The sequence below is a fragment of the Anser cygnoides genome, chromosome 32, assembly GCF_040182565.1.
Source record: "Anser cygnoides isolate HZ-2024a breed goose chromosome 32, Taihu_goose_T2T_genome, whole genome shotgun sequence".
Lineage (NCBI taxonomy): Eukaryota > Metazoa > Chordata > Aves > Anseriformes > Anatidae > Anser > Anser cygnoides.
Genome location: NC_089904.1, coordinates 1,963,632 through 1,974,274, shown reverse-complemented (window position 1 = coordinate 1,974,274; position 10,643 = coordinate 1,963,632). Strand labels below are relative to the sequence as shown.

Here is a 10,643-nt window from a genome sequence, read left to right as displayed (position 1 = left end):
ACCCCCCTATAGATATCCCCAGACCCCCCCTTCCCCATAAAGTGTTTCTAACGCCCCCTATAGATATCCCTAGGCCCCCCCACCCCATAAGGTGCTTCCAACACCCCCTATAGCTACCCCCAAGCACCCCCTGCCCCATAAATTGCTTCCAAGACCCCCTATGGATATCCCCAGCCCCCCCCCCCGGCCCCATAAAGCACCTCCACAACACCCTACAGCCCCCCCGGCCCCATAAAGCCCCTCTGGGACATCCCATAGCTACCCCCAGCCCCATAACGTGCAGCCAGGGCCCCCCGTAGCCCACCCCTGCCCCATAGAGCCCCCCCTGCCCCATAGCCCCCCCAGGCCCCCCCAAGCCCCCCCCCCCACTCACCAGCTCCGGGGGGTTCGGGGTTTCTTGTGGCGGCTCAGCAGCGGGTTGGGTTTCCCGGCCACCCCGTCCCGGTGCCGCCGGCTGGAGATGTGCTGGGGGGGGGGGACACATGGGGGGGGGGGGGCGTTGGGGCTGAGCAGGGACCTGGGGGGGGGGTATCGGGGCAGGGAGCCCCCCGGGTGTGACGGGGGTCTGGGGGATCTCCAGAGGGCGTTTAGAGGGGGCTGGGGGGGGGGGTTGTGGGGTCCTCGGGGGGGGCTGATAGGTTCGGGAAGGGTTGGGGGGTAAATGAGGGGCTGGGGGGGTCCTGGGGGGTTCCGAAAGGCTTAGGAGGGTTTGGGGGCTTAAAAAGGGTTTGGGGGGGTCTCAGAAAGGGTTTTGGGTGGGTCTCAGGTTTTGGGGGTCTCAGGTTTGGGGGGGGTCTCAGAAAGGTTTTGGGGGTCTCAGGTTTTGGGACGTGTCAGAAAGGTTTGGGGGGGGTCTCAGGTTTGGGGGGTCTCAGGTTTGGGGGGGTCTCAGGTTTTGGGGGGTGTCAGAAAGGTTTGGGGTGGTCTCAGGTTTGGGGGGGTCTCAGAAAGGTTTGGGGGGTGTCTCAGGAAGGTTTTGGGGGGGTCTCAGAAAGGTTTTGGGGGGTCTCAGGTTTTGGGGGGTGTCAGAAAGGTTTTGGGGGGGTGTCGGAGGGGGGTTAGGGGACTCGGAAGGGTTCGAGTGACCTCCTGGAGCCCTGCGGTGTCCCAAGGGGGTCCGGAGGGTTTGGGGGGGGGCAGGGTCTGGGGGGTCCTGGGGGAATCAGGGGGGTCGGGGGGGGCCGGGGGGGGGGGTCCTGGGCTACCTGCTTGAGCTGGAGCTCGGAGTTGAGGCGCACGTTGCAGATCTGGCAGTGGAAGGAGCGCTCGGGGGCCTCGTCCGGGGGGTCCCGGTGCCCCCCCCGAGGCGCGGGAAGGCGCGGATGGGCCCCAGCCCGCTGCGCGCCTCCACCAGCGTCTTGTGCTTCGTCCCTGCGGGCACGCCGCCTCACCACGGGCACGGCACCCCCGGGACCCCCCGGGACCCCCCGGCACCCACGGGACCCTTGCCCCCCCCCCCCCAGGGCTGTTTGCTGTCCCCGGTGTCCCCGTGCCCCCCCGTGCCTCTTGTGTCCCCGTGTCCCCCGTCCCTTCAACGCGCCCCAAAGCCCTCGTCCCCCCCGTGTCATCCTGTCCCCCCAATGCCCCCTGTCCCCCCGAAGTCCCCCTGTCCCCCCCATGTCCCCCTGTCCCCCCAGTGTCCCCCTGTCCCCCCCAAAGCCCCCTGTCCCCCCCATGTCCCCCTGTCCCCCCAGTGTCCCCCTGTCCCCCGAAGCCCCCTGTCCCCCCCATGTCCCCCTGTCCCCCCAGTGTCCCCCTGTCCCCCCGAAGCCCCCTTGTCCCCCCCATGTCCCCCTGTCCCCCCAGTGTCCCCCTGTCCCCCCGAAGCCCCCCTGTCCCCCCCCATGTCCCCCTGTCCCCCCCGAAGCCCCCCTGTCCCCCCCCCATGTCCCCCCTGTCCCCCCAGTGTCCTCCTGTCCCATGTCCCCCTTGTCCCCCCCAAAGCCCCATTGCCCCCCCAATGTCCCCCCTGTCCCCCAAAGCCCCCCGTCCCCCCAAAACCCCCTTGTCCCCCCCCAAAGCCCCCCTGTCCCCCAAAGCCCCCCCCGTCCCCCCAAACCCCCTTGTCCCCCCCAAAGCCCCCTGTCCCCAAAGCCCCCCCGTCCCCCCAGCGCCCTCCTACGTCCCCGTGTCCCCCCAACACCCCCCGTCCCATATCCTCCCGTCCCCCCAAAGCCCCCGGCCCCCCCCCCCCGGCCCCGTGGCCCCCGAAGCCCCCCCCCGTGCCCCCCCCCGTCCCCCCCACCTTTGTTGTGTGCCTCCAGCTGGGACAGGGAGTTGACGGCCACCTTGCAGAGGGCGCAGTACAGCAGCCGCTTGGCCTTCGCCTTCTCCTCCTCCTCCTCCCCGTCCGCCGCCGCCCCCGGGACCCCCGCGCCCCCCCGCCCCCCCCCGGCGCCTCCGAGGCCGCGGCCGGCGGGACGGGGGGCGAGGGGGGCCGGGGGCGCCGGGGGCAGCGGGGGCCGGGGGCTGCTCCCCTGGGGGCACACAGAGGGGCAATGGGGGGGGTTGTGTCCGGGACCCCCCCAAACTTGTTTTGGGGGGGGGACATATGGGGGAGGGGGACATGGGACATGGCGGGGGGACATGGGACACGGGGGGGGACATGGGACACATGGCGGGGGGACATGGGACATGGCGGGGGGACATGGGACACATGGGGGGGGGACATGGGACACGGGGGGGGACATGGGACACATGGGGGGGCACGGGGTGCGGGGTGGGGGGTGGATACGGGACGCAGGGGGCGTCCTGGCGCGGTCCTGGGTTTTTGGGGACATTTGGGGACATTTGGGGACGTCTCAGGGACCCACCTGCGCGCTCCGGCGTCTCCCCCGTCGAGGTGGGGGTGGGCGCGGGGGGTCCTGGGGTCCCCCGTGTCCCCCCCCGTCGGGCGCGGGCGGCCTCGAGCCCCTTCAGGCGCCGCGCGTGCCGGTTCCCCTGGTAGTGCGCCGCCGCCTGGCTCTGGGGACACGGGGACACGGCCGTGGGGACGCCGTGTCACCCCCGTATTGGGGGGGGGGGGCACGCACGGCACCCCGAAGCCCCCCCCCCCCCCCGCCCTGGGGACGCAGCTGGGATGTGGCACCCGAGGGAGCCCCCCGGGGTTCGGGGTGTCACTGGGGCGGCGGAGCGGTGACAGCGCCCGAGGGGTGCTGGCCCTAAGGACGCGCCCCTGGGGACAAGGGACACCGGGGGGGGATGTGGGGACGTGGGACGCCGAGGGGACAGGGGGTCGGGACGTGGGACGTGATGGGGACACGGGATGGGGACATGGGACACGGGATGGGGACACGGGATGGGGACAGCGAACGCTGGGGGGACACGGGATGGGGACACGGGATGGGGACAGGGGACATCATGGGGACATGGGATGGGGACATGGAATATGGGGTGGGGACAGAGGGTGGGGACATGGGGTGGGGGCAGGGAACACTGATGGGGACATGGGATAGGGACATGGGACACCGCGGGGCCTTGGGGTGGGGACACGGGATGGGGAAAAGGGACATGGAATATGGGATGGGGACACGGGACATGGGATGGGGACACGGGACATGGGATGGGGACACGGGACATCCTGGGGACGTGGGATGGGGATGTGGGATGGGGACGGGGGACACCGTGGGGACACGGGGTGGGGACAGGGGACATGGGACATAGGATGGGGACCTGGGACACGGGGTGGGGACACGGGGTGGGGACAGGGGACATGGGACACCGTGGGGGCGTTGGATGGGGACACGGGACGGGGGACACCCGGGGACACCCCGAGGCCGGGCTCCCAGCGTGTCCCAGCCCCAAAACGGGGCCGGGCCCAGGCTGGGGGGGGGGTTGGGGGGGTCCCAGTTTTTTTTTGGGGGGGGGGTCCGGGGGGGGTCCGGGGGGGTGCTGACCTCGGAGTTGAAGCGGATCTGGCAGACGCTGCAGGCGATCACCGGGCGCCGGGGCTTGGCCAGCGCCGCCCCCAGCACCGCCTTGGGCACCGGCTCCATCTGCGGCACGGGGCGGGGGGTCGCATCCTGCGCCGGGACCCCCGCTCCCCAAACCGCCACCCCCCCCCCCCCCCAGCGCCCCCCGGTCCCGTCATTCCCCCCCCCTACAGCCCTCAAATCCCCCCAGCACTCCTCAAAGCCCCCCCACGCCCCCAAACCCTCCTCCAACCCCCCAGCACCCCTCAAATCCCCCCCAGCACCCCTCGACCCCCCCTCAAAGCCCCCCCTTACACCCCTCAAAGCCCCCCACGCCCTTCAACCCCCCCACAGCCCCCCCCACACTGCTCAAAGCCCCCCCAGTACCCCTCCAACCCCCTCCCACACCCCCCAACCCCCCCTACACCCCACAACCCCCCCCCCAAAGCCCCCCCCCACACCCCTCAAAGCCCCCTCAAAGCCCTCAAAGCCCCCTCAAATCCCCCCAGCACCCCTCAACCCCCCCTCAAAGCCCCCCCACACCCTTCAACCCCCCCCCCACACCCCTCAAATCCCCCCCCCACACCCCTCACCCCCCCCTCCCAGCCCCCAACCCCCCCCCTACACCCCCCACACCTCCCCCAAAGCCCCCCCCACACCCTTCAGCCCCCCCCCCACACCCCTCAAATCCTACTCAACCCCCCCCACACCCCCCCCCCTTACGCCCCCCCCACCCCTCAACCCCCCCTCAAATCCACCTCCCCCCCCCCCCCGCACCCCCCCCCCCCCCACACCCCTCACCCGCCCCCCCCCAGCACCCCAGGGCGCAGCGGGTGCCGCACGGGGGGGGGGCCCCGTAAGCGCCACGGGGCGGGCTGCGGGTGCCGGGGGGGGGGGTGGGGGGGGGCTGTAGGGGGGGGCGTTACCGCAGACGGCCCCCCCCCCCCGCCCCTTGTGTCCCCCCCCCGCCCCATGCCGTAGCTCCTCAGGAATCTCTCCCTGCCCAAACCCAGGGGACGGGGCCCGCCCGGCGGCTGCACGCCACGGAGGCGTGCTAACGGGGTGTCCCCCCTCCTCATTAAGTGCCCCCCCTTCGTTAATTGCCCCCCCCTCATTAAATGTGCCCCCCCTCATTAAATGTGCCCCCCCCCCCGTTAAAAGCAGGGCCCGGGGCCAGGCTGCGGGCAGGTGGCCGGGACCCACGCCAAGGCCGTGGGGCCCCAGGGGACCCGGGCGTGTGGCAGCCAGGGCCCGGGGGGGACATTTAACGGGGGGGGACATTTAACTGGGGGGGGGACATTTAACTGGGGGGGGACACTTTTAACGCTGGGGGGGGACACACACACACATGGGGCCCGGTGGCACCGGGAGGGCAACAAAGGGCTCGGCCCCCTCCCCGCCACCGGGACCAGGCCCCGGGGCTGGGATTTGGGGTGGGGGGGCTCCGGGAGGGGGGGGGGGGGGTTGGGGGGCTCTGTGTCCCCCCCCCCCGTGGGTGTCCCCCCCCCCGGTCCCGGTGCTGTGTACCGAGAGCGGCGGGGATGGGATGGGATGGGGGCGGTATGGCGGCCGCGAAGCCGGAGCGCGGTGCGGGATGGAGCCTGCAGGCCGCCGTACGGACCCCCGGGGGGGGATGGACCCGGGGGGGGGGGGGAAAAGACCCCATAGAGACCCCCGGGGGGCAAATGGGCCCCGTAGGGACCCCGGGGGGGGCAAAGGGCCCCCACAGAGACCCCCGGGGGGGCAAATGGCCCCTCCTAGCCCCCATAGAGGTCTCCGGGTCTCCTGGGGGGGGGGAAATGGACGCCACAGAGACCCCCGGGGGGCAAATAGCCCCCGTAGGGACCCCGGGGGGGCAAATGGACCCCATAGGGACCCCGGGGGGGGGCAAATGGGCCCCGTAGGGACCCCAAGAAGGCAAGGGCCCCCACAGAGACCCCCGGGGGGGCAAATGGGCCCCGTAGGGACCCCCGGGGGCAAAGGGCCCCCACAGAGACCCCCGGGGGGGGCAAATGGCCCCTCCTAGCCCCCATAGAGGTCTCCGGGTCTCCTGGGGGGGGGGAAATGGACCCCACAGAGACCCCCGGGGGGCAAATAGCCCCCGTAGGGACCCCCGGGGGGCAAATGGACCCCATAGAGATGCCGGGGGGGGGCAATGGCCCCTGTAGAGACCCCCGGGGGGGCAAAAGCCCCTTCTAGCCCCCCTAGAGACCTCCGGGGGGCAAATGGCCCCTGTAGGGACCCTCGGGGGGCAAATGGACCCCATAAAGATCCCGAGGGGGGGCAATGGCCCCTGTAGAGACCCCCGGGGGGCAAAAAGCCCCTTCTAGCCCCCCTAGAGACCTCCGGGGGGCAAATGGCCCCCGTAGGGACCCTCGGGGGGAAATGGACCCCATAAAGATCCCGGGGGGGGCAAATGGCACCTGCAGAGAGCCCCGGAGGGGGCAAGTGGCTCCCATAGGGACCCCCGGGGGGGAGCAAACAGCCCCTCCCAGCCTCCGTAAGGACCCCGGGGGGGGCAAATGGCCCCTCCTGGCCCTGTAGAGACCCCCGGGGGGGGGGGAGCAAAACGGCCCCTCCCGGCCCCCGCAGCCCCCCCCCCAGGGCCTCAATGATCGCTCCTGGCCCCCCCTTAGCACCCCCAGTCCTCAAAAGCCCGTCCCGGGCCCCGGGGGGGGGGGGGGTCTTAAGGACCCCTCCCAGCCCCCATAACCCACGGGGGGGGGGGATCCCCCTTACCCCCCCCCCCCAAAGCCCCCCCCCCCAACCCCTTTAAGCCCCCCCCCGCCCCCTTTTAACCCCCCCCGCCCCCTCTTTAGCCCCCCCGGCCCCAACAGGCCCCTCCCTGCCCCCTAGCGCCCCCTCCCGGCCCGCAGCCCGCCCCCCCCCCGGTTCCCCGTGCCCCCCCCCGGCCGGTTCCCGGTGTTCCCCCCCCCGGTGCCCCCCCCCCCCGGTGCTCACCCCCGGCAGCGCCGGCAGCAGGCGCAGGGCGGCGTCGGGCAGCAGGAGGCGGCCGTGGGGCGGCCCCAGGGGGCCCGGGGCCCGCAGCATGGCCCGGCCTGGGGGGGGGGCAAATTTGGGGGGGGGGGGGCTTCTGAGACCCCCCCCCCAAAAAATTGTGGGGGTGGTGGGGGGGCCACGGATAGGATGGGGGGTGTTTTGGGGGGGGAGAAAGGGGGCTGGGGGGGGGGAGATGGGGGGGGGAGGGGGATGGGGGGGCACTTTTTTTTTGGGGGGGGGGGTCAGCCATTTATGGAGGGGGCAGAGGGGTCCGGGGGGGCACAGAGTGATGGGGGGGGCACAGGGGGATGGGGGGGGCACAGGGGGATGCTGGAGGGGGCGGTGATGATGGGAGCATAGAGTGATGCTGAGGGGGGCATGGGGATGCGGGGGGGGCACGGGGTGATGCTGGGGGGGCACAGGGGGATGCTGGGGGGGGGGGGCACGGCTATATGGGGGGGTCAGCCATCATGGAGGGGGGCAGAGGGGTCCGGGGGGGCACAGAGTGATGCTCGGGGGGGCACAGGGGGATGCCGGAGGGGGCAGTGATGCTGGGGGGCACAGAGTGATGCTGGGGGGGGCAGTGGTGCTGGGGGGGGCACAGGGTGATGCTGGGGGGGCACCGCTATATGGGGGGGGGGGCGGTCAGGAGTCATGGAGGGGGCAGAGGGATGGAGGGGGGCAGTGCTGCGGGGGGGGACATGGGGTGATGCGGGGGGCACGGCCATATGGGGGGGTCAGAGGGATCCTGGGGGCCGGGGGTGAGGGGGAGATGCTAGGGGGGCAGTAAGGCTATTGGGGGGGCAGCGATGTTCTGGGGGGGGGCAGTGATGCTCTGGGGGGGACAATAATGCTGGGGGGGGGGGACAATGGTGCTGGGGGGGACGCAGTGATGCTGGGGGGGGCAGTGATGCTTTGGGGGGGCAAGGCCATGCACGAGCCCCCCAGCCACGTTGCGGGGGGGGGGAGAAGCCGTAAGGTGGAGGGGGGCGTTACAGGGCTCCTTGGGGGGCCCTGAAATGCCGGGGGGGCTTTAAGCCTGGGGGGGGGGGGCAGCGGTGCTGGGGGGGGGCACAGCCGCTCAGGACAGCCACAACCACATTGGGGGGGGGGGCAGGTTTATCGGGGGGGGACAGAGGATCTGGGGGGGGGCACATCCATGTGGGGGGGGGGCACATCCATGCGGGGGGGGGCACGGCATTACCGGGGGGGGGCACGGCAGTACCGGGGGGGGGAGGCGGCAGCAGCCGCGTTGCTGCAGCCCCCGGCGGTGATGCAGGGAGATGGAAGCGGGGGGGGGGGGGCACGGGAGGGGGGGGGGCACACACGCGATAAAATAAGGGGGGGGGGGCGGGCTGTTACCTGCGGGGCCCCCCCGGCCCCGGTGGCGGCCCGGTGGCGGTGGCGGCGGCTGTCCCTGTCCCCCCCCCCCCCCGGTGTCCCCCCCCCGCGGCCGCCCAGCCAATGGCGCGGCGCAGAAGTGGGGCAGCCGCGCGGCGGGGGGGGGGGGCCCCCTCATCCTCCCCCCCCCGCCCCCCCCCCCCGCCGCTTCCCTCCCTCCTCCCGCCGGCACCGGGGACCCCCGGAGCCGGGGATGTCCCTGGGGGGGACGGGGGGGGTTGGGGACACCGGGACAGGAGGGGGGGCAGCTCCGGTAGGGCCCTGGGGACACCCGGGGGGGCAGATGGGGACCTCCTGGGGGGCTTGGGGACATTGGGGTTACCTCCGGGGGGGCTTGGGGACACCGGGGTCACCTCCTGGGGGGCCTGGGGACACCAGGACACAGGGGTCCTGTCCTGGGGGGGCTTGGGGACACGGGGGGTCACCTCCTGGGGGGGTTGGGGACGTGGGGGTCCCCCCGGGGGCTTGGGGACACCGAGGTCCTGTCCTGGGGGGCTTGGGGACAGTGGGGTCAACTCCTGGGGGGCTTGGGGACACCGAGGGCACCTCCTGGGGGGCTTGGGGACACCGAGGGCACCTCCTGGGGGGCTTGGGGACATGGTGGTCCCGCCCCCCAGGGGGCTTGGGGACACTGGGGGCACCTCCCTGGGGGGCTTGGGGACACTGGGACACTGGGGTCCTGTCCTGGGGGCTTGGGGACACTGGGGTCACCTCCTGGGGGGCTTGGGGACACCCGGACGCCCAGGTCCCCTCCTGATGGCCCCTGGGGACACCCAGGCCCTGCCAGCTGGGGCTTTGTCTCCTCATGGGCCTTGGGGACACGGGGGCAGGCAGGTGTCCCCCTCCCCAGGGGCTTTGGGGACACTCAGAGGGACGGGGACACTTGGGCACCAGGGTCCCCTCCTCCTGGGGGCCTTGGGGACACCAGGACGCCTGGGTCCCCTCCTGATGTCCCCTGGGGACACCCGGACCTGGGTCTGCTTCTTCTGGTGGGCCTTGGGGACATCCGGACTTGGTCCCCTTCTTCTGTTGGATCTTGGGGACATCTGGACCTGGGTCCCTCCTTCCCAAGGGACATGGGGACAATCCTTCTGATGTCCCCTGGGGACACCTGCACTTGGTCCTCCCCTTCTGGTGGCCCTTGGGGACGCCAGGATGGCCTGGTCCTCTCCTGATGGCCCTTGGGGACATCTGGACTTAGTCCCCTTCTTCTGTTGGATCTTGGGGACATCTGGACCTGGGTCCCTCCTTCCCAAGGGACTTGGGGACACGGGACCCCTCCTTCTGATGGGCCTTGGGGACAGCAGGGCCTGGTCCCCTCCTTCTGATGTCCCCCGGGGACACCTGGACTTGGTCCCCATCTTCTGCTGGGCCTTGGGGACACCGGGATGGCCGATGGCCCTTCTGATGGCCCTTGGGGACACCAGGGCGTGGTCCCCTCCTTCTCTTTGGGCCTTGGGGACATCGGGACATGGGGCGCTCCTTCTGATGTCCCCCGGGGACACCTGGCCTTGGTCCCCCTCTTCCGCTGGCCCTTGGGGACATCGGGATGGCCTACAGCCCTTCTGGTGGCCCTTGGGGACACTGGGGCCTGGTCCCCTCCTTTTCGTTGGGCCTTGGGGACACCAGGACATGGGTCCCTCCTTCCCAAGCGACTTGGGGACACGGGACCTGGGTCCCCTCTTTCTGATGGCCCCTGGGGACACCTGGCCTTGGTCCCCCTCTTCCGCTGGCCCTTGGGGACATCGGGACCTGGAGCCCTCCTTCTGGTGGCCCTTGGGGACATGGGGACACGGGGCGCTCCTTCTCGTTGGGCCTTGGGGACCTCGTCCCCTCCTCCTGGTGCCCCTTGGGGACCCCCCACGCCCCAGGCCCCCCTCCCATAGGCCCCCCCAGCCCCACGTCCCCCCCGCCACACGCGTGTGCAACGACACACGTGTGCAAGAGCGTGACCCCCCCCCTCCCCCGGCCCCCCCCCCCCCCCCCCCAAGTGCCACTCACGTGTCCTCGCGCGTCCCCCCCGGCCCACGCGTGTCCCCGGCGGCTCCGGCGTCGCGCCCCCACGCCTGCAGCGCACGCGCGTGCGCACGCGCACACGTCAGGGCACGCGCACACGTCAGGACACGCGTGTGCGGCCGGGCGGGGGCGGGCGGGCGCCATGGCGACGGGGCCCCCACCCCGACACGCCCGCGCCCACACCCGCCCCGGGCCTCGGGTGGGGCCGGGGGGGCCGGGAACACGCCAGAGCCTTGCACTAACGCACCCCCATGTGCACCCCTTGCACACCCCACGGGCACCCCCTTGTGCTCCCTTTGCGACCCCGTTGCACGC

At 72.3% G+C, this 10,643-nt stretch overlaps 1 protein-coding gene across 1 annotated transcript; it reads right to left on the bottom strand.

Annotated features, from left to right (window-relative positions):
* Positions 1 to 350: 350 nt before the first annotated feature.
* Positions 351 to 10,643, bottom strand: ZNF385A (zinc finger protein 385A). Its single transcript, XM_066985749.1, is given in 9 exon segments — positions 351 to 465; positions 1,206 to 1,291; positions 1,294 to 1,371; positions 2,246 to 2,372; positions 2,374 to 2,477; positions 2,814 to 2,964; positions 3,897 to 3,995; positions 6,873 to 6,970; positions 10,314 to 10,643. Coding segments are annotated over 8 exon segments (831 nt in total). The 5' UTR covers positions 6,963 to 6,970; positions 10,314 to 10,643; the 3' UTR covers positions 351 to 369.